Raw genomic sequence first — 23,459 nt, forward strand, 5'->3', positions numbered from 1 at the left:
CCTGGGGAAACTGGAGAGTTCTCACGGTGAATTTTATTTTGTAAGCAACAATATAAACATGTGAATAAGAACAGGCATCATTTGCAGGGCTCGCCTTTGATCCAGAGTACCCTGAATCTAGCAACCCTTCCAGAGGAGATGAGGGTAAGCCTTCATCTGCAACTCCAGAGGCTAGCCAAGTTGCAGTCCACCAAGACCTTTGTCATGGAAAGACCAATGCTTGAATATTTGCTATCACCAAATGTATGTGCAGTCTCGGAATGTACCTCCCCCCTCCCCCCTGGTTAAAAAAAAAAAAAAATCATACAGCTGCAAAACAGTAAAAAAAAATTGCTTCCAGCTTATTGAGACTGAAATGGCCTGTTGGACTACAAACTGAAATATCATTCTAGAGATAACCAACTGGTCGTGACACAAAGTATTGTATTTACAACTCAAAAATATAACTGTTATATACTTTAATTTATAGCAAATTTAATACATTAGTGTTTACAAAATAAATTCTGGACTCAACTGAAACAGCGTGCTGCTTAGCAAGCTCTTTTTCCTTCCTCTCACTTTAATCGAAGAGACCAACAAGCTTAAGAGCTTCTTCTGTGATCCACGCACAACTTGTGATCATGCCAGATGTTGAAAAAACAGAACATTTCCTGCATCTCTAAAGTCTTGTTGCTTGGTACCTTCTATCGCTCAAGCTGTACAGTTCAAACCTTAAGCTGTCCTTTAACAAGTTCCAGACACATCTCATGAAAGCTACTCAGATATGAACCAGGGCACCAGCTAACGTTACAAACTGAAAAAATATCTTATCCGTGTTACTAGCTCACACAACAGGAAAGAGGAAATATAACTACACATTCAATCTCTTATTCCTAACAGCAAAGCTGTGAACTCCATTCCTTAAAGTAAGATACTTCAGTAAGTGAAACAGTACCATACAGTTCAAGAAACTTTTTTTTTAAAAAAACCAAACATTTTAATAGTATAAAAAGTTGTTTACTGGTGTTTCTACTATAAAGCTTTGTTCCACAAATCAAAAGTGATAAAATAATTAGATATGTTTACAGTGATAAGAGACTGCAGTGTAGACATTTCAGCTCACATTTTGCTGACCGTTTCAGTACAACATAGACTGTGACTGAACTGTTAATACACATCTATGACACAGAGCAAACTGCAGACATCAAGTGCACACCTGAATATGGAAGTTTACCCCCTGGCATGGTAACTTACTTTCTTCAGCCCTCCCTCTCCCCTCCAGAACACGTTGTAGGCAAAAACTGTATCCAGAAACTGAGGCATATAACTATTTTGACTGCAGGAAAGCAACTCTTACTGAGGGAGCCGCGCAGAGGAAAAATGGATGCACACAAACACACCATGGCAAATTCCAAAGTTATATGCCAACTATTTCTCCTTAGATAAAATGACATCTGCAAAAGTGAAAATGTACAAAAAATAAAAACTGTCAAATAAATAAACAATACAGATGTTAATTAATCACAGATATAAAGAAACGTATTGGCATACTGTATGCAGTATACGGTATATTCATAGAATCATGTGGGCTGGACAGCACTTAATAAGGAGTCACATGCTAAAGACATAACTCCCTGTCTCTCCCCTCCAAAAGATCTTACGGTTTCTGGATATCAAGTGCAACGTTTTATACTGATGCATAAATCCTGCACCGTATTTGATCTTTGCCACACCTAGGATGCATTTTATTTATTTTAAAGATCAACAGAGAAGTCCAAAAAATTATAATGGTCTGAATAACAATTTTTGCAGCCCTGTCCATGCTACTTGGTCTCTTGGGTTTCTTACCAAATGAGATTTTTAGTAATTGTACAGTATATCAAACCACAGTTTTTCCCAAGAAAATGGGAGCCAATCATACGGACTCTTCCGTACTCTAGCTGGCATTTTCTATACTCCTGAACTGTAGGTAGGTATTATGCTGTACGTGTGTTACACAAAGGCTGCTGAAACCATTGAAAGTGATGTAACGATAGTTAAGTGTCAAGTACGTCCGCTATAATACAGAATCAGGGTCTAGGTCTATCAAATGCTATATCCACATAACATTTTAAACCATGAAATATTTTATGCATTTTCCTTTTTTCTACAAATATTGTTGCAAACTTGCTGTTAATTGTGTCACAAGGTTCGCAGTCCAAATTCTCCAAGGATTTGTAGTTCAAATGTTTAACAACCATATCTACGCTAGGTACACTTAAAGTAGACATTGAAATTTCAAGTAAAATGAACTGTAGCCACATCTACTGGACTCAATACACGTCCCGACATCTAGATTTACTTTGATAAGTTATACAAATACATAATACATTCTTAAATAATGAAGACCCACAATATTAATTTGTGAATCTTCCCACGTTATAAAACCACTTTTACAGGAATGTTTATCCACCTGTATTACTGTTTTAGTTTGCAGTGTCTCTTGCTTTCCTGTTTCCACAGATTACTGTACCAGTTCTTAGGCTTTGGCTATTGAAATCTCTTATTTGAATGAGGCAACACTGGTTATTAAGGCTGTTTTTTTTTCTCTTGTGAAGTTTCATTCCTTACTATGACACCGTTTTCCAGAGCAGAATGACTATCTTGTATCTTCAGGTTCTGTTTTTATGACCTTCCTTTCTATGTTGTTAAAAGCCGAATGAGGAAAATCCTTCAAAATACCAAGGCCTTCTGCATTAAGAAAGAAAAAAAAGACGTTAAAAACACTGCTTGGAAACAAATATATTCTTAATTCAAGAAAAAGGTCCATGAACCATATGGATACTAACACTTGAAGCAATAAATTCTGCCTCCTCGTACTGGGCTTTAACCCAGCTGGGTTAGAACCACCTCAGTTACACTGCAGTGGTGACAGAGTAATCACCACAGATTTACTTCAATTCTCTCCGAGAGCAGGGCTTAGTGGAGATGCACTCTTCACTTGCATTTTGAAAGGGAACTGGTAAAAAAACCCAACTAGAAATCTCACTAAGTGAATTATCAGTGGGACTGGGACAAACCACAAAAGGTGAGCCAAGATTGCAATATACCAAAGTGGAAGATGCAAGATTCTGCCCAGTCTTCAAAGCAGCTATTCTTGCATCTTGTCTTTCAAATAACCTCTTTCTCATTGCATCTTCCAAACTCAGGTGGGATTTTATTATTATTCCTAAAGCTGCAAGAGTCTCAAGAATTCCTGGCTTTATCTAAGTGCGCCAAATATTAAACTGAAACCACCCATATAGATTTCACAAAGGATTCTTGCTGTCTTCTATCAAACTTAGAATGAGTTTCTCCCAATGCCAGAGGTAAATAACAAGATTGCCAGTGAGCAGAAGTCAGTGAATGGGAAACCCAGTTCAAAAGATTTACTGCATGATTTGGTTCACAGTACAGAAACAGTGCTAGGTCCTTATAAACCAGAATAAAAAGTATTTTTATAAAAAGTCTGATTCCTTTATACGGAGTGAAGCCATGTTATAAACAAACTGCATTACAATGACAGCAACCTAAGTATTTAACAGCATTAGTTTGGGTCAATACCGCTCTCTGAGGACAGACACATGCCAGAACATGCTTATCTGAACCTAGTTACTGCATCCTCTAAGTTTTTCCCAAATAATATCCAATCTGATTCTAGATTAACAAGTAACACTCCTCTTGAAGTTTTGCCCAAAGTCTTGATTAAAAGGTTACACACAAAGCATGCCAGGCTGAGCTACCAGCTTCTTCACTCAGAGACGTCATGTATTAGTAAGTTCATCACAGGCTTTTTAAGAAATGGTGGGAAATCTACAACAGACAGCACTAACCCGAGGACTGGGACTTTGCCTCACCACTGGGGTAAAGCCGGATCAAATCACTGCACAGAGTTTTTCCAACATGCTGCTCTCCATCGAGTGAAATGTGCTGCAACTGTCTACTTGGCAGATTTGACATTCGGAGATTCAGCGGTCGTTCACCTGGAAGTTGTTCACAGTGAAACATTGATGTATTAAAGCAAAGCAATATTAAAAAACAGGTAGAGACTTAAAGATATACTAATTCTACCAGCAAAAGTGCATCCTAAATTCCAGCTGCTCAGGGAAGATTTCTAGCAAAAGAACGTTTATGTAAATATGCTGCTTTGCAGACTATTCCACAGGCACTGCTAGAAAGTGACACTCAGCCATATTAAAAAAACCCACCACCAAAACCAAAAAACCCCAAAACCTCTTATTCTGCTCAGAAAACCCTCTGAGATCCTAGATATCCCCGCTCCCACTGCACAGCCTCTTTGAGATCCTAAAAATTCCTGCTCCCACTGCACAATGGATAAATGGCATAGAGAAGCTTGCACTATCAAGAAGAGCTAGATCCACACACCTAATTCTTCCTGTATATTTGCATACTGCATTGCTTGACCAGTACACACAAACAAAAACCTATGTTTTAATGCTTACTTATATCGATTCCCTTAGTCTCTCCCTCTACTGCTTCTCTTCCCCCCCCTTAAACAAACTAGCTCTTAAAAAACAGATACAAGAACTTCTGGTTGTATTTCTTGTGTTTATAACATTTTGTCTCATTTCACAACAGTAAAAAAAGAAATCCAAACAGAAAGCGCTCAAATAAAACAAACACTCCTAAAATCAATACAAGCTAAAGAATAGCTAGTTGGTAAATCAAAGAGATAACCACAAAACTGTAAGCTTTTTGAAGAATAACAAGCAACTAAGAACATCATTAGAATCTGCTTAGTTCTAAGTAATTTACATAGCCAGCTCCTCAGGTTTTGTTCCTAGACTGCACAAACAGGTAAACAAAAAGGGGTACCAAGTTCATCGTCTGCTTTACTTTCAATTTCCACAAATACAACGCAACATTCTGCTCCATTTTCAAGACCTGGGATAAAGCTAGAACTAAGTTCTGCCCTCAATAACCCTACCTTCTTCCCTCCCCACGTTATCCATAAGGAAAGCAGTTTGCCCAGACACATTAGAGTAACAGAGCAGAATCTGACTGTACATTTGATTGCATTATTTAGACTGTAAGCACTTCAGGGCAGAGATCTTGTCCATTCAGTCCTCAGTGTTCTACACTAGGTAAATAACACCACTGACAAAGGTTGCGTAATACCAAATGTATTTGCTGGCAGCAACACCATGCCTGGAAGCTACCATACCTTGTCCATCAGCATTATCTAATGACATGCCATTGGGGCTGTGCTCTTCTGAGTTTTGTCTGTAACACCCTGTGGAAAGACGTCTCTCTAATGCAGCCTGGTTGCAAAGAAACTCCATCTGTTTTGCCATCACCTTTTCCGACTGCAAATAGAGCAAAAAAAAATTCTCTCTATATACATACATACAAGTGAGTCAAAACACGGGAAAAAAAAAAAAACAATATCAGATGATAAGACCAACAGCCTAGATATAGGTTTTTGTTGACTCATATGTACAGATGTGTGCTTTACAGTTTCTTCAAAACTATCAAGCAAACAAAATATTTTTGCACCCATAAAGATTTTCATACTGTACATCTGAGTCACTCAAGAATAATTAAAATGCAAGCTGCTGTAGCTCATCCACACAGAAATGCAACATTAAATTCTGTTCTTCGACAACACAAAAAAACGCTTTCTGCACTTTAGGACTGCAGGTTACGTGAAGAGAATCTCAAGAAAAGCAAAAAATAACGTCTTAATTACCCAGTTAGCTCTGTTCAAATATGTGTCTTCACAAAGTACTCCAAAAAGTATTCCAAAAGCAATGGCAACATCTGCTAAAAACTTATGCCAAGATTTCACCAGACATCTTGGAATCTTTATTTTAGGAAACTGCACTACACAAGCTTAAAAATCTGCCATTCTGAAAGTGTAGGATGACAGTATGTTTGTGGGGGATAAAGGTGTGAAATGTCTGTCTAGAAGAAGAACAAGACCTATACACCTCTAGAGAGTGAAACTAAACAATGCAGTGCAACGTGGGAGGAAATGGCGTCTGAATGTTTGTCATTGACTTTATTGCCAAGAGAATTCTAACTTTCACTATAATCTTGTCCTTGAGAATGTAAATAAGCATCTTGCAAAAAATAAAAAGAAAATCACAAGTCAAAAAAGTTGATTTAGAAGAGCCACAATGAACATAAGAACAGAAAGTGTACAAGCAACATCTACGACTGATAGGAAAAAATAATTTTCCTCTTTCAGGTAATGCCATGATTGTTTCAACTAGTACAGAGGCCTGTTAATTGCAGAGTACTTAACTTCTTGGGAGATGATGAAAGCCCTGACTTCCCATGAAAGTCTGCTTACTCAGCATAGTTCCAACAATTTACAAATACAATGACAGCATAACAGACCGGCAAAATCTGAGCTTCTCCAACACAGTGGTGACCCTGACAGCAGAGTAATGACATGACTGGTATTTACTTACTCTGATTTAGAGCTCATCAGGTTCTGCAGAACACTACTGATAGCTCAAGCTTGGTCTTGGGAGGTAGGTAAGAAAAGAAACTATTTTCAAATAGTTTACTTTCAAGTGTGCTTTAACTTTGCTATTCTGTCACTCCTGTTACAACTCTTGAACTGTAAAATAATTTTTAAAAAGAACAAAACATTTCTCACTCATGCCATCTTTGCTGTTTAATTTGGATAAAACCAGAATTTTGAACTACAGTGATGCTTCTCATCACCACAGAAAAATCTGTAGAGTTTCAGATACATTTAAGCTTAAAATAAATCTCCAGTCCATTGGTTATGTAGTAGTGACCAAAGAAAACTTTAAAGTGTATACAAGATGAAAATAAACTTGGAAAAATCAAGTTCATTTAATCATTATATGACATCAGAACACATAGTTCAATTGCTTTTTGACGTATCACAAGGAACGGATTTGTAGGACACTACACTACTTTGCAATAGAAGAAGGTAAAAGACAGGGTAACACATCTAGTCTCAGAACACAGGAGCGTAACTCCTAAATGTAATCTTACGTGAAAATTTGGCGATTACATTTGCCCAAATCAGCCTTACAAAATAAATTTGTTGCAACTTAGCATGAAATCCCTCCGTGGCAACAACTGGCAGTAGGAGATGCGTATTTTGCCTCAAGGCTGGGATATACACTATAGAAAAGACAGAGAAAGAATCGGAAGCCTGTCTTCATTTATAAAAAGCTTTCTGGATATTTGAAAACACCATGCTTCCACCAGGCTAGGCGTTATTTAGAAAGGCAATTTATCCTCTCGGATCCAGAGGTTCACTATTTCCTAAATATATTGGCCTTTCTTCTTACAAGAAATGTCAGAACTGAGGACTCCAAGATCGCCTACTCTATTCCTCCAGACTCGTTAACTTGAACTTTCCATTTATAGCTAATAACGCAAGTAACACAGCACATACTGTACCAATAGTACTCTACTTGCTCCCCAACAGGCAATCACGTATTTTCAAGCCTGCGACACTAGATCTTACCTCCTTGGAACTAACAGGGGTAAAGCTGTAGCACTGGATCAGAACAGATTCAGAAAGTAAACCCAAACTGAGTGACGCAATCACAGCTAAGCTAGGCAGCCTTGGAAAATTGATGGTAATTACTTCAGTCATCAAAACAATACATCACAATCAATGTACAAAGACATGGCCTGTATTATTCACAGTACAGCATAGCTGGCTTACCTGGGAATTAAGAGCTGTTGAGTCTTCATTCTTTCCTTTAGCCAAAGCAAGTGGCATTTTGTCCTGCTGATAGAGCGTCTGGACTGTGTCCTGGAAATCAGGATAACCATCCTATTGAGCGTAAGAAGAAACCAGACACCAAGAGGGACATATTACTGATTTTTCTTTACCCTCTCCGTATACTCGAAAGAGAAAAAAAACAAACAAAAAACAACCCAACACACAACCACCCCACTTTCCTGAACTTCTGTGAAAATTCTGGACTGCGATTTACATGTTCGTGCTATCTACTTAACTTAAGTTTGTGCATAAACCACACACAGCCCCTCTACAACTGCTATATATCTAAAATGGCATATACAGCCAACCATATCTCATCTCTCACAGCTTCAGGTGAATCCAGACTACTGTTGTCACTGACATTAAACTAGTTTACATTCAGCCTTGCCAGGCAAATTTAGGACCATGGTTTCTGTCACTCGTTACACACAGCAGCTTTGGAGATTCTTAAGAAATCAAGTTTATATGCAGTCAAGAATAAGGCACAGCAGCTGGATATACTAACCTTGAGAAACTGACCAAAGCCTCCTGCAATTCAATGTATTTCACACAGAACCTATACTAGTATCACAAAATGAAATATCACCATTTTAAAAGTAGGGTAGTAAAGATTTTATATACTATGGGAAACCATGATTCAATAATTCTTTCAGTCTCAAATGCTTATAACATGCAAATCTCTTTTGCAGCTTGCATATGTACCAATAAAGCAAATAAAGTTCCTGTGAAAGCCTGCCAGACTCCATTAAAATACATTAATCATCGAAGCAAAGGTTCAAGATGAGAAATTTATCTTGCTCAGCATTATAAAAGGAAAGCTCATGTAAAATAGAGGAACATCCAGAAATGTTTACCAAAGCACAGTATAGGTGATTCTGTTAAAATGTGAGAGGAAGCTAGAGATCTTAAGATAGATTCATACCTGAAAACAATGACATCTGCCACTGAGGATCCGTAGACCCAGATACCAAAAGTATGCCAAATTAGGTATATTTTCCTTGGGGATTCTAGAGGCACATGCATGTAAATAACAACATTTTTGACAGCAGCTGGACAAATGCAGTCCAAGAACAAGAAAAAGCTATCTTTCAGAAAAACCACAGGGGAAGGACTACAAGGTCCATCCCGTTGGCAGGCTGCCCACCGACCTGCACAGCGGTGGTCAGACACACGTCAGCTGGCCAGACTCTCAGTGCAACGTAATGCCAATAAAGCTATTCTTTATATGCTCGGAGCAGGGGGAATAAAAAAAATAAATCTGTCTGAACACTGCCTATTGCTTTTATCCACCCAACATACTCCCTCAGGGAAAAAATAAACATGATAGGTATGCAAAATTTCATAACCAGGTAAATTGCCACAAAACCTCATCCTCTAGAAACAAAGGCTTTGCAGCACATTTCCATAAGCACTGACCATTTTCATAGTTAGACCTGAATTTGTTTCGGAGAGGAGAACGATTACGTGTAGGAAGATGAGAAACTGAATACACAAAAACCTATCACTCAGGATCCTATTTTTGCAACAAAACAGGTAACACAGCTCTTTATAACCCCTCCGTGATCACCCGCCAATACAAAACCAAAGGCTGTTTCCTGAAAGCAGGGCCAGCTGCCCATCGCTGCCTGTTGCCGTGACTGTCACCTGTCACTCATGCAGGTAACTCTCAGATGACGATGCAGGTCTGGATCTCCTTCCCAGAGCCCTTCCCCACCTCTGGCTGTTCTTTTCCCCACCTCCCCGTCGGTCGGTAAGGGCTAACAAGGAGCGGGCTGGGTCGGACGACGACCTGCTCTGCACCCCGTTTGCCCGGAGGTTCCTTTTCCCTCTGCGGTCAGGAGGGCCCGCTGCGCGCAGTGCAGCATTTCTGTTTTGCCACGATGCTGCTGCTCAGTTGTTTTTCAAGCGGCTTTGCGCAGCAGATGTTCTCAGTCCCACATGTGCTTTTTCGCTCCCTCTAATGACATTTTTCCTATGCAAACAGTAGCTTCTACTGCTTTTGCTGGTTTTGTGAAAAACACAAATCCCACACTTCGACTGGTTTTCTTTTCAACCTTCTCAGCAACGGTGGAGGTGGGCCTTTTCTCTCCTCTCCCTCCACCCGCGCCGGCGCCAAGGGGAGACGCTTCCTCGCAGCCTCCGCTCAGGTCTTCCTGCCTGTGCCCCCTGACTCCCGCCGAGCTTTGTGAAATTAGCTTTTGAGAGCTCTCCCAACCCCTCTCCTTCAGCTGAACGGAGACACTGACACACAGAACAATTCCTTTATACGCAGACAGCAAGAGTATTTTTAAAACTCGCTTTCTTTGCTCTCTTGGTTGTTTGCACTGACTTTTGAAGGGGAAACCTCATCAACCCCAAGGCAAAGCAGCAGCAGCAGTGATGAGTAGCCTCTCCCCCCATGACTCCTGCGTGATATACCTGTGACTTGTTTTGCTTTCTAAGCTGGTGCCACAACAGCTCATCGCTTTGAACGGTGCTGGTTCTGAGTCACGGAAGATGACAAAATAAGGGGTGCCCCCGCCCCACAACACCTATGTGGGAGAGATCCTTGCTCCGCAGGAGGATGTACCGTTTCCATCCCTCTTCGCCTCTCCTGCTCTTTGTCCAGAGCAGATCTAGGAACTGCAACCCCTTTTTTACAATCTGCTTCCAAATCCCAATTTACTGCATTCCCTTTTTCACTCCCTCCACACCTTTAGTCTGTCATTTGCCTGGAATTTTTTCCCTTCTCCTCTCTACACTTCACTCCCACAGCTTGCCCACCCACTCTACGAATAAGAGGGGGAGAGCTCGCAGGGGAAGACAAAGGCTTTTACAGGTAATTTGATGTAATTCATGGCATATTGTTTCTTTGTAATGCTTGTGTGAGTTTCATATTCATGAAGAGGATAAATTTACAATGGTGGCTGTAACCCAGCAATGTTGCAGCCTGCACACACAGCTCTGTTAGTTCTGCTCAAGGATGACCTTCAGAGTCTCTTGGGATTTTTTTTTAAGTGTTATTATATTTCAGGAAATTAACTCATCTTTTTTTAAAGTAATCTTTTACACTATGCAAACAGGGTGTGAAGTCTTTCCAAATTCAAGCACTAGTATTTTAGACTATGCTTTGCAGAGACATTAGTGACTAACGGGTAAAGGAATGGTGAATCAAAACACAGAGTTCAGTCTTAAAACAGAAAGGCAAAGTGACCTTTACCAAAAACAAAAGAAACAAAAACCAAAAACAAACAAAAAACCCACCCACAAACAAAAAATACAGAGCTAGTTACAACACAACAAAAAAAAATCACCCATGTTCAGATCGTTTGTATGATACTAGTAGGATAGTGAGCTAAGAGAGACACAATGAAGGACGACAACTTTAAAAACAGGATAAGGAATTCTTATCCTGTACAGAAGGAAAAATCTGCAGCATTTGCTACCATTTTCATTTTTACCTCCACCTTTTTAAAAACATACACCCCCTCCAAAATCCCCAAACATACTACTAAAAAAATGACACCCCACCCCCCCAAATGCACGCCCCAAGAACCCGAAACACAACATGTAATACTGCATCTTTTTAAAATTTCTTTGAAGGAAAGTCCATGATTTACAGTGTATCTCAGAGTTATAATGCACTGAAGTAACGGTTTACTCCTTAGAAGACTCCCAAACTTGTAAGGAAAAAGACATATATGTTGATAACAACACCGGTCATTTCATAATTAATAATGCTACGCTATGAAATTAAAGAATATTTCATTTAGTTTAATTTCCAGTTTCCTATTTCAGAAAAAAGTCCTGTTTCTGAAATAGTCATTTTTACAGTTAGGACATGACATTTTCACAAGCATTTTAAAATATGACTGGTAATTTTAGATAAAAAGAAAATCAAGTAAACATCCTTTCTCGGAATTACTGAACTAAGAAGTGTCTAGAGAAACCTGGCCTTCCAGACTCTTAGGATTTGACCATGCAGAAAAGGAAAGAATGCCTAAGGCTGTCTACGTTTTCCTCTCCAAAAACCATAAAGTTTCAGCCTGTATTTTTCAGGATTTTAATTTTACTTTTTCTTTCAATGAAAATCCTGTGGAAAAAAAGCACCTCCCTTGCAGTGTGTCATTTTAGATACTCACTCATTATCAATTATTACTGAATGAAGGAAAAACTTCCTAATGCTGAAATCTAATAGTCAGTGAAATACTAGTTCAAGCAGAGGAGCGGTAGCTGCCCACCAGTTCTTTCAAATTAGGACCAGACTGGACAAAAGAGGGGACACTCAAGCAACCATCCTGCAACATGCTGGTCAAGGCAGATAATGGTGAAGGTGGATAAAATCATTTAACGCAGCTTTTCCCTGCTCTTTTTTGTGGATCAGAGAACAAGCATAGGTCAAAGCAAATCCTGACACGTGTCAGTGACATTACTGACTTATCATCAAAGCTACCAGTAAATCCTGAATGCACATGTGTATTTTCTATCATATAAACTTGAACTACAACTGTACACAGACTGATTGAACTTCATAAATAAAAGATTAACTCCTCTATACCTATTCATAACTGCTCTCACCAAGGTTTGCCTCACAGGAAAAGGCTTTGTACAGGTAACAAAGGATCACACTACCGAAAAAAATGAAAGCCTTACATTCCGTGCATCATTTATCACAGGATGAGTTACATATGAGAAATGCATTCCAGAATATGCTGCAACTTTCCTCTACGGTTAAAGAATATATCGCATATCTCTGTCACATACAAATCTAGCTCAGGCCTAGCTTACATTCCAATGCACATTTAACCTACACCTTCTGCAGTAGACAGAACAATAAAAAAAACCAAAACAACACAACACCAAGGATGAATTAGATACCCATGTAACAGTGAAACAGTAATTTGCTTAAAAAATGAATTTAAAAGGAAGATCTGCTATTCTTGGGAGGTATATAAGTATACATACTTACTTTTTTTGGTAATTTTTTTTTTATTATTATTAAAAGTGACTTTTTAAAAGGCTTCAAATTTACTTTCTGGCACTGGTAACTGAAGAAAATGGTAAACTACATATATGTTGCTCCTGCACTCCTAACAAGAAACTCCCAGCATCTCCCTAAGCAACATCTTGTGCAGAGGTACCCAATAGCTATGTATACATGTGGTTTTTTACACAAAACTAATTACAAAAAACTGTAAATTAATATCTATAGGCACAACCATTTGTGTTGACATATATAGCTTTTCGTTAGCTTTTGACTTTCCAGTATGATCAGGTTTATAATTTATAGCGTAGTCAGAGATGGCTCGTATTCCACCGTGAATCCTTACCCAGACCTCTGGATTCCGGACATGATCAAAAGCTGACCCAAGTGAACTAAGCAAACCCCACCTCACACTGACTTAAAAGCAGAAGGCTTATGGGAAGACATTTCCTACAGCGCTCGAGCTTATTCCACCACAGGAAGTCAGTCAGTCCCACTCCTCCCCCTCCTACCCACTCGGAACGCAAAACACTGACAGTAACTTTACCATTAAGCAAATCCAACTCTTTACCCCTGCTCCTACTGGTTTCTCCATCAAGCATTTACATTTGCAGAGACAGTGGTGACGTTCTCCCCTCCTCCTCTCTCACACCCATCAACTGCCTGTCAAATGTTTTTCTGACAAATTTCCTTAAGACAGATCCCCTTAAAGAAAAAAAAAAAATTGATTTTAGCACGCAGAGGTCAAAATACAGGAGTCACAATACTGTACCTCTATCTTGATTCTCTTTGGTGACAGCTCATCCCTTTCTCCACATTTAGATCTAGAAGAGAAGACACGTACGCTATCAGTAAACAGCACATTAACTCTGACCATCAGAAATAATAATGAAAAACAGAGTCAAGGAAAAAAAAAAAATCAGGCAAGAACAAGTGAGATGCATAGAAAAAGCCTCCAATTCACTTGGACATGGCGGTAAATGTCACTCAAGTATAGAGGAACACAAGCGCCTTGTGTTGTTTTCGAAAGCATCAAGAGACTCATGCACTCTTCTTCCGAACAGAAAGGAGAGCTACCTAGGCAGAGAGAATTACAGAAATGCCTTTGGCATTGCTTACCCAGAACGGATGTATATTTACATTAATCACTATGGAAGAAAGCGGAGCAAAGGAAAACCATAAAAAGCTCCTAGAAGTGTAGGGAAAAGTATTTTGAAAGGATATTGTGTTACAGGTGAGGGAGTTAACATTTAAAAACAATATATAGAAAGTATCAAGATTTTCAATCATACGTGTTAATTCTAAAGTTGTAAATTGGATTTAAAACCTGTTAAGCCTTTGTTACTGTTTCATAACAGCAGTTCATTTAACAGAACAGCAAGGACTGAAATTGGGCCTCAGCTTCAGTTCCTTTAAAGGAAGTTTGTAAGCCACTCCCTGTGACCTTATCTTGTTCATTCCCTGGAAACTAAGACGACAACTCTGTATACGGAAGCAAAATAACTGATACCTTGAGCAGCTTTGGCTACTCTGCCTATTTACATTAACCTTGAAATACACAAACGTCTCAAATATTTGAAATGCCAGCCTTTCAGGTGCCTCTCAACATGCACTATCACCACAAAATCTGGAAAACTGGAGAGCAAATAAAAAGGTAATTTAAGACCGCTAAATCTTAGCGGTTTAAAAGCTTCACAACTTAAATAGCATTTTCCTACCCTCCTCAGAAGAGCACTTTGCTAGCTAAAGAGTAAGAAGAAAGTGTTTCTAGTGCTTCAAAAGAAATGCTATCAGACTGATTAATTCCCTGAAAGTAAAGGTCCTTTGAGTTAATTAAAACCTTACTTGGTGGTCCTGTAAGTATACTTGTACGTAACTTCTCGAGAGATTTGCCGAGCTAGCGCGAAGAGTTCATCTCTCCTGGTCAACAACGCGTTATCTTTTACACACAGCTGAGCGGCTGCTTCATTAACTGTTAGCTGGAAATCAAACACAAAAACAGGGATTCGTGATTTTGCATACTTTCACCCATTGTGCTTGTAAAAGTGCCTGTTCTTCTGAAATAATAAAAAATTCCAATCGCAAGTAAAATTACCTATAATTGTATACTAAACCCCGGAGGGTTTCTGCAGTTTATTTATAACCTTACTAAGCCAGGTAAGCCTTTGGGAAGAGAAAAGATATAAATGCAGTCGTTGCATTTAATGTCCTTTAAAGTAAAACGTTATTGTAAGACTCTCTCAATGTACGCTGCTTGTGCTTCATCCCAGCATTAATTAAATCTCAGTATAAAACAGTAGCTCTGAACGTTCACAGTGTTTGGCTCCCAATGCCTGGTTTACAGGGAATACTATTTTTATAAACGCAATATGCCCAGGACTTGTGAAAAAAAAAAAATTAAAAAATAAAAACCAACCCTGACAGTGTGGGTACAGATGGCTTTCCCTGGTGAATACAGCATAAATTCCGTAGAAGGTGATAGTTTAAGAAACGATTAAACTTTTTTTAGCTATGTTTCTCACCCTCGTGTTTGTGAAGACTATCTTCAGACATGAATCAAATGTAACTTGTTTCAAGGATGTTTTCCTGAGCCTGCCGGGACACATTTCTAGTGCCTCTGCTGCTTGCAATAGTTTCATAAAGAGGGGAGGGGAAAAAAAAAAAAAAAAGCAAGCCTTAAGTTAAGGCTCAAAATGGTTTTGCAATGCTCTTCGCAAGCCGATAGGAAGTGGTGATACTGTCATCATACCAGCTTAACAATACCGCTGTCTGAAAAGCCTACAGCCACCAGCATGGACAAACAACAAAATTATTAACGCAACGAGAGACACTGAAAGTGAGACGCTGTAGAGGAGATGCCCTGCTCCTTCTGCAGTAAACACGGGCTGAAGAGACATTTTCACTTCTTCCTCAGCTGAAGAACAGCCATCACTTGTAATGAGGCGTAACAGCAAGAGGCCAACAGAATACTACAGGTGTTTTCTTCCAAAGTGCCCAACTCTCCTACTCTTTATTTCTAGAAATTAAGCTGCTTTGAACAGGCTTGGCTTCTCGCAAACGAGCGCAGCTGCTTTGCTGCTACTGTCAACAGTATGCTCTGTATCTGTCTCAGGCTAATGAATACTACAAAGCAGCTAGGTTTTCTACAGCACAGTCAGCACACTTGTGACGGACTGCGACGTGCCACCCCCGACCCTCGGTCTGGCAGCACAAAGAACGGCCGCGGTCCGGCGCGCATGGTTGCGCAGCTGAGGACGGGCAGGACGGCGCACGTGTGACCTCGGACACCAAAAGCACTGCTCGCACAAGAAGCGCTTTTCGTGGAAGCGGACAGGAGGTAAAGCTGAGGACAGACCAGCAGGTCTGCAGTTAAATGGTGTCTCTTGGGAGATGGCTAAGAAACTTGCTCTTTTACCCCACCACCTACCGCACTGCAGAACATTACTTGTGAATTAAATCACAGAGGCCAGCAACTCGCACGAAGCACCGCGCACTCCATTCCTGAAGGACAGGAGCTGTCATAAGACATGAACAACATGCAACCATGCTGTCTGTCCTTTGCCGCAGTGCTTGATGTCATCCAAATTAGGAAAAAAAAAATAATATTTTTGTCGAATGCGACACTTGTTCTCCAGGGAGTTTGAAAAAACAAAAACATGTACCAGGAGAGCAGAGATTCTCTCAGCGGCCTGCACCCATATAGTATTTCCAGTAAAACCTCACACAGAACTGCTGTTCCTAGTATTTCATAAGTATTTTTTCCTGCGTTTAGCATAAAAGTCTCCGATCTGAGTAGGGCATTTCCTGCGATACCTGAATGCTAATCAGAGTGCAAACATGTCTTTAACAGACGAACTACGTACGTTGTCTGACCCTTTAGTCTCTGTACAGACAAAAAAAAATAAATCTCACAGAGATTAGATGTACAAGGGTGCAAAGTTTAGGTTTAATCTATGAAACATCTCTAGGTTACTATGTTCCTACAATACAATGTACTAAAATAACAAACTATTACCTCTTCAACAGGAACAGTTGTTCTACAATGGCTATCTTTTCAGAAAAAAACACAGGGAAAAAAAGAGGGGAAAAAAAAAAAGATTAAGACAACACTGATGAAAAGAATTACCATCCAAAGCAGGCACTAATTTCTGCAACAGTGATAGCTATTACTTTTCCAAGGATGAATAATATGGCTAATGCTTACAAAATAATTCGAGATGGTTTTTATCCCTCAATAAAGTGTTGAAAGGTCGCAAAGAGCTGAAATGACTGAAAAGGCTTTGGGCAGCTGTAGGCAAATGCTGTTTGTCCTAATATATGAGAAAACCCAAATGTCTGTTTGTTTGTTTTTCCTGGTTTCTTCTTTCAGGTCACATCCATTACTGAAGTGCATCATGGCTTCCTGCCTTTTCAGGAGGCATAATACTGCAGATAGAAAGTGCTGTATGCCTAAAAATAAAGATTCTGTTTGCTGGAAGCCTTAACGATATGGAGGAGCACATAACCATACAAGCTCTACAGAAAGGGATGGGTATATTCCCATCTGATGGGGTTCATAGATTCCCCCACTAAAAAACATATAATTAAATACCAAGCCCTACTGTTTTGGTGAGTCAGCAGAAGGAAGAGACCAAGCTAGACAAAATTTATTACTTGCATTTCTTATTCTTGTTTCTCACACTATTAAACAGGATTTTTTTTGGTTTTATAGGTACCCAGACAAGCACTGAAATATTAACACACAAATTACAAATCTGACTCAAACACGCACGGGTCACCAAGTTCAAGGGCATGCCTCGTACTCATCCCTCCTCCAGTCCAACTTTAAACATAAAGTGCTCTCCGTGCTTGAAAAGCTCTGTAACACCAAGACCATGGGATGGATTAAGGACAGTATGTTTATTAGTTTTGGAACATCTTTGAAAGATTCTGCATCAGAGTTTATGCCAGATCAGTGCCTTATGCAGATAATCCTACCAATAGCAAACACTTCCAAACCAGCTCAGTGTCTACAGCTCTCACTGGCCTCTCACGGCTGCTCAAGCCCTCTGAGACACTCCAGTGTTCATATTGAAACAGAGAATATTTCCACTAATTCACCACTAAAAATTCTATCAAGTTTGATTTTAATTTGCATGCAACTCCACTCTGCTTGGGGAGTCAGAGATACTCTGATCTTTACATCAAGAAGCTAACCACTACTTAAGCTTTTTAAATTCATAGTGAAGTTTATTCAGCTGTTCATTGCCAGCTGCAAGGAGAAACCTTAAACTGTAAGGCAGAATGACAGCCTTGGAATGTATTAACACGTGCAGAAACACAGTCTCTGGACAAGCAGAAATTTACCTCCCTGGTTGTTCAAGGTCCTTCCTTCCGAGCAGCAAATTGTTTAAGCCATCAAAAGCAAAAATCCACTGAAGCTGAGTTTACAAAAGGCAAACTCTGGTTTGGCAGATTTTTTTTTTTTTAAAGAAAAAAAAAAGGTCTCTTTGCTACTATTTGTATATTTTCTGCTTTAAAATGGAAATGGAGAGAAAACCATTCAAGACACAACTTTGTGAAATCCGGCCTCTTTACACAAACAGTAAACCAATTATGAGCAAATTCTTCTTGCTTGCATGTGCGCAGTTCCCATCGAGTTCAGCGAGGCCCCACATGCGTAAGTGAGGCATAAGTCAACCACATACTCCTTTGATCTTGTGCCCTTAATCATAATAGCGATAGAAATATTTCCTAAAGCCAAACCATGCTTTCATTCCATTTTTAAACATGGTTTTACAATGATGTAGTAAAGATCTGTAGTGCAGCACTAAAAACAAATGAACAAGGCAGGCAGAGCAGTCGTCAGCAGTCGTCCTTTCTTCCAGTTCTTTGCTACCCTGTTCCTTCCAACTACCACCCCACTATTTGATCCTCTGGCTTTGCGGAGCCACTCCTGAGCCTACCACATGCCTAACACAAAAGCTGCGCCCAGTGCCCGCCTCCCATTACCTTGCTGGATGCCAGGAAATTATCCTACAAGAAGTCTGCCCAGATTTCAAAGTATTTTCTGCAGCTGCTACCCTAGAGAGAGAGAGAGAGTGCAAAAGCGCACAGCTGCGCACGTTGTAGACCTTGACTGCTTTCATCCTCAGGTGGGGAGAACCCTCCTTCTCCGAATCCTGACTCTGCAGCAACATACACAGGGCATCTACACAATTAATCCTTTCAAATCCTGCCTCCATCTCACACACAACTTGGTCTGTTACAGGAGAGACTTCCACAAGGTCAGGGGAGCAAGGCGAGATCTGCTCTTGCACACTGGATGAATTCATAGATTGTGTGTGTTCAACATAAAGCCACAAAGCACGTAAGTGAAGGACGCACAACTAAAACTGTGTGGCAGCTGACTACTGACAAATTCCGTTGGAAGCATCTCCTCAGCCTGTAGTAAAAGCCCTTGTGAAGTCACTGCTGGTGATGTGCAGTTGCCTCATAAATGTAAATACATAAACAGACATGTAAAGAAATACGCCTTGTTTCCTTCTGCCCCTCAACTCAGAAGCATAAAGAGGACCTAGTATTACGCTATGGATCACACACCTACAAAACTTCTTCTCGAAGAAAAAAAAAGGCTAAAGCCAGTACAGTTTTTCTGGCACTCCTGTAACATAAACATTGCTTTTCCTTTTGGGAACTAAGCCTTACATGCCAAATTTTAAATCCAACTGAAATTTTGCAATCACTGTTAACTGTGAAAATGCTGATGCAGCATCCATATCAACAGCGTTTTGGCACTGCTTTGAATTAATGTTTGTTCTCCTCTTGTATTGTACTTTGGCACTAGGGAACTATTCCCCACACAGACACACCTATTGCATTACAACATATGCAGCGTGAGCCTCAAGAATGCCTGAAGAGAAGCGAAGGAGGCCCGCGTGGGCTTTTAAGGACAAGAGGAAACAGATGCTACGCAGGTATTAAAGGACAAACCTTCGAATTAAGCCAACTATCAGTAGTGGAGGTGGTCCTTTCCCTGCCTCGCTCACATAGTCTGCACTTCACTGACCAGCTTAAGACCACTGTGCCCAAAAAGCCCCACTGGTTGTATAATTAAGCTTCAACCTAATTCAAGCACAAAAAAAAAAAAAATAAAAAAAAAATCCCACCCCACCAGGTTTAGGGACCTCATCAGTAGAATCCTTTTTACCTCATGGGCGCAAGCTACAGAGCAGGGTTTGAGGTGAGGGAAGACAGCCAAGTGTAGTAACCAAGCCAGGTGATGCTGTTACCAGACACAAGCGATTTTAGTTACTCATCTTCCAAACCACCAGTCTACTCTCAAAGCTGCAAGGGAATACCACGACAGGACTGCTTTAAAAATGTGCCAAAGGCTTAGAATCCCAAGGGCCATGCTCAGTGCAATACTGGTTTGCTATTTCAGCGCCAAACTGTTTAAACCCTCTGCCTGACAAGCCGCACCAGTGACCGAGCAGTCTGATGACACCAAGTTGAAGTCATCAGCACACACATGCACACCCACCCAAGAAAGGGTACTTCTACTGCACCCAAGATTCCTATCTCAGGTCAGGACTGCCTACGGCTCCTGTAAGACAGGCAGCTCTCGTCACCCGGCGAGAAGTGCCCGTACAAAAAGCATACTCTGTGAACAGCATCTCGTAAAAGGTGTAGGAATAGGGGAGGAAGCCCACTGTCGCTCAAGGTATTTTACCTCGTGGAGGGTGAGATGCTTGCCATCTTTTCTTTTTGAGTCAAATCTGCCATATATTGCACTGTACTTCCTGATCTCCTCCTCCTTGTGAGGGTCCTCATCACTCATCTCAAAGATGTGACCAATCATCTTTGCCAGTTTCTTATTTGTTTTCAGTAACTCCTTGACTTCATTGGAGTCACTTTTGGGCAGGGAGGGAACCATACGTTCTACGCATTCAGCAACTGACAGAGCAGCAGCGGCATCCAGGGTCTCACTGTTTTCCTTTGGTGAAGCTGGAGAGCCAAGGTCAGCCGGGGAAAGACTGTGCTCGCTCTCTGTGGTGTGGTGTCCTTGCCAGAGTCTCGGTTCACTGCCGCTCTGCAGCGATAAGTTCCCCACTACATCAGATTTGCTTGCGCCCACACTTTGCACGCACGTTGTGGCAGCACATTTTGGAATCTTGAGGTGAGGCTCTCTGGTGCTGCTGTTCCTTTCGTAACTGCTGCAGGATATCCCCAGCCACGCAGGAGACCCTTCCGGTAACTTATATATTGGAATGCTGCTGACCGGTAAGGAGGTGAGAGGCTGGTTAAAAAGACCAGGGTTTGTGACCCAGTCCCTCAAAGCCTTCTGCAGCCTTCGGACGTGAAGCGGCTTGCTAGCCATGCCTACGAGAGCCATTATCTCCAAAAATTCCTCTTCACCTGCTTCACAGAGCTGCTGGACATCATCACCACCCTGCTGAATGAAGGCATCGAAGTAGAATAAGAGATTTGCTTTTTGTAGTATTCGATATAGCTGCAATTCCCCAAGGGTTCGGGGTAAAGCTGACGCCATCACGGATGACAGAACCTGCAAACAGTAAAAAGAGAGAGAAGATTAGCACCAGAACGCCGACGTCCAGATGCATTCCCCCCACCACCCATCCTTCCGTAAGGCTGTCAACTCAGAGGACAGGATTTCTTTCTCTCACTATAAGAACATGTACGGAAATGAAAAAAGGGGTGAAAGCTCTATTTTTTGACGAGTTAACTTAATGGAAACATTTGTGAAAAAACAAATCAGCAGATAGTTGCGATGCACCTACAAAAAAAGATGATTCAAACATAAAGCCAGCTTGTTTTCAGCATTCCCACTCCATGTTTGTTCCCAAGAATGTTATTCAATATTGCTCACTGCTTCTACTTGACTCTCTTTTATATCTTCAGATCAAAGTGATCAAAACGATCACAAAACACTCTGGAAGAATTACTGAATACTTCATCCCCTGAAGAAAAAAAGCTCATCAGTTTCGATTCTTCTTAATTCTCAAATCATTTCCCCCCATAGCAGCGTGGAAGACTGTAACAGGAAAGCAAAGCAAAGTGGTTCACAGAACCCCAGAGGATTAATGAAGCTGGATCAGCAAAAGGATATTTCAGAACCAAGTATTTGTATAGTTTTCCCCATTTCACATAACAAGGATCTAATGCCTCTGCTGATCTTAATTATGGCAGCAACATCCACAGACAAAGCAAAAATACTGATGGATTCCAACACACATAGTTTAAAAATGTTATAAAAAATGTTATTTTGAATTCACCTGCCCGTTCCGTTGGCTAACAGGCCTGCATGCCCTTGGTACCCATGACATGAAATACCATTCAGCAATACAGCAATTGTGCTCTAAGGGCTCCCAACAGACAAACGGCAGCAGTATTCTACCCTTACGGCTGCAGAAAATAAACATTTGCACAAGTTTCAACTTCATAAAACCCGTTATCCACAGTTATCCCACAAATAATAAACTCATCAGAGAATTCTAAGATCTCACACGCACACCTCTTCACTCTACGATGGCTTTCACAACTACAAGCAGATGATTTTCAGTATTACTGTAGTAAGCTAAACCACCAATCAATAAGGTCTAAAGCATGTAATTTATAGTTGGTTGGGAAAGTAACAGAACTAAACCATGGAGCTGGTCTGCTAACATTACTCTGGCTCTAATATCACATTGCACTTTAAAAAACACACAGTAGTAACCTAAAAAATCAGCACCTTCAAAATGATTTGCATGCACTGGGGGAAAATTATTTTAATAATGTGCAACGCCCCTCCCCAAAGCTCCAATGTAAGAACATTTGTACACTTAGGGGCACTGGGAGACCAATAATCAAAAGTAAAACTAAGGCAGAGATTATTTTTTACAATACCTACTTTTGCATATTGATTTTTTACAATACGTGCTTTTTCTTCAGCAACTCAAAATAAACGTAGAGATGTAACAAACAGAACTCAGCTTCTATTCGGGAGACATCTGAAAGATCAGCCTTTTGCTACAAAGCTTTGATTAAAGTTTACTAGAGAAAAACAAAATTAGGAGGTCAACAGAAACTTTATAAGAATCTATGTGGCAGCAAACAATCTCTTCAGGAGGAGAGGCGGAGCCCTGGAAAATACAAAAAAATACAAAACACCGAAACCAAAACTACCACCTGCACAAATCATTCTTTGTAAGCTGGTATTTGTAAAACAGAATGGACAGCAATAGCCGCTCAGATCAGATCAAGGAGCTGCTGGTGAGCCCAAGAGCTAATAAACTGCACACTTTGGGACTCAGGGTGAAACTGGAAACACTAAGGAGCTACATATTTTAGAAATACAGTTTAGCTTTCGAAAATAAGAGTTAACTGGAGGAAAAAAATTAAGCACTGTCTATGCTCAAAGATGTGTGAGGGAACAAGGAAAATGAGGAAAATCCCTTAAAGTAATCCTTTAAATGGTGCATAACTCAGTATTTTAAAAATTGTCATTGCTTCGCAGAATTTCTTAGAAGAGTCCTCGTATGCCATACAAACTTTGACAAGAGAAACAAAACTAACAGCTTATGGTTTAGTGGCATTTCAGCGAACTGTTCCTACCCTCCCATTTCAAATGATGTTGACTTTCTACCATAATATCACAAATTAACTTATATAACTGCTAAAAGAATACCCATTTGCTCCAAAACTCATTCATCTTAGCACAAAATCTACATAAATGGACTTTGGGCAGAGACCTAAATCAAATCCTGGGAGGATGGT

General features: G+C 40.3%; 1 protein-coding gene across 2 annotated transcripts; it reads right to left on the reverse strand.

Annotated features, from left to right (window-relative positions):
• Window positions 1–2,432: 2,432 nt before the first annotated feature.
• NAB1 (NGFI-A binding protein 1 (EGR1 binding protein 1)) lies at window positions 2,433–21,276 on the reverse strand. 2 transcript variants are annotated; one of them, XM_009708370.1, is made up of 8 exons: window positions 20,413–21,231; window positions 14,547–14,680; window positions 13,474–13,525; window positions 7,679–7,789; window positions 7,422–7,424; window positions 5,183–5,324; window positions 3,831–3,980; window positions 2,618–2,709 (listed from the first exon to the last, which is right to left on the reverse strand). In XM_009708370.1, exons 1-8 carry the CDS (start codon window positions 21,229–21,231, stop codon window positions 2,618–2,620), a joined length of 1,503 nt encoding a protein of 500 aa, XP_009706672.1. The 2 variants fall into 2 exon arrangements, with proteins under 2 accessions (XP_009706679.1, XP_009706672.1); XM_009708377.1 differs by lacking the exon at window positions 7,422–7,424 and having other exon boundaries at window positions 2,433–2,709; window positions 20,413–21,276.
• Window positions 21,277–23,459: the final 2,183 nt, after the last annotated feature.

This window comes from Cariama cristata, unplaced genomic scaffold, assembly GCF_000690535.1.
Source record: "Cariama cristata isolate BGI_N322 unplaced genomic scaffold, ASM69053v1 scaffold38750, whole genome shotgun sequence".
In the NCBI taxonomy this organism is placed as follows: Eukaryota; Metazoa; Chordata; class Aves; order Cariamiformes; family Cariamidae; genus Cariama; species Cariama cristata.

Excerpts from the sequence above, each read along its gene's own strand:
- NAB1 (XM_009708370.1), bottom strand. The coding sequence starts at position 21,231 with ATGGCGTCAGCTTTACCCCGAACCCTTGGGGAATTGCAGCTATATCGA. Across the intron at positions 14,681-20,412 it reads AGCATCTCACCCTCCACGAG|CTAACAGTTAATGAAGCAGC; the intron begins GTAAAATACCTT and ends TTTGATTTCCAG. Across the intron at positions 3,981-5,182 it reads AGATAATGCTGATGGACAAG|GTGAACGACCGCTGAATCTC; the intron begins GTATGGTAGCTT and ends AACAACTTCCAG.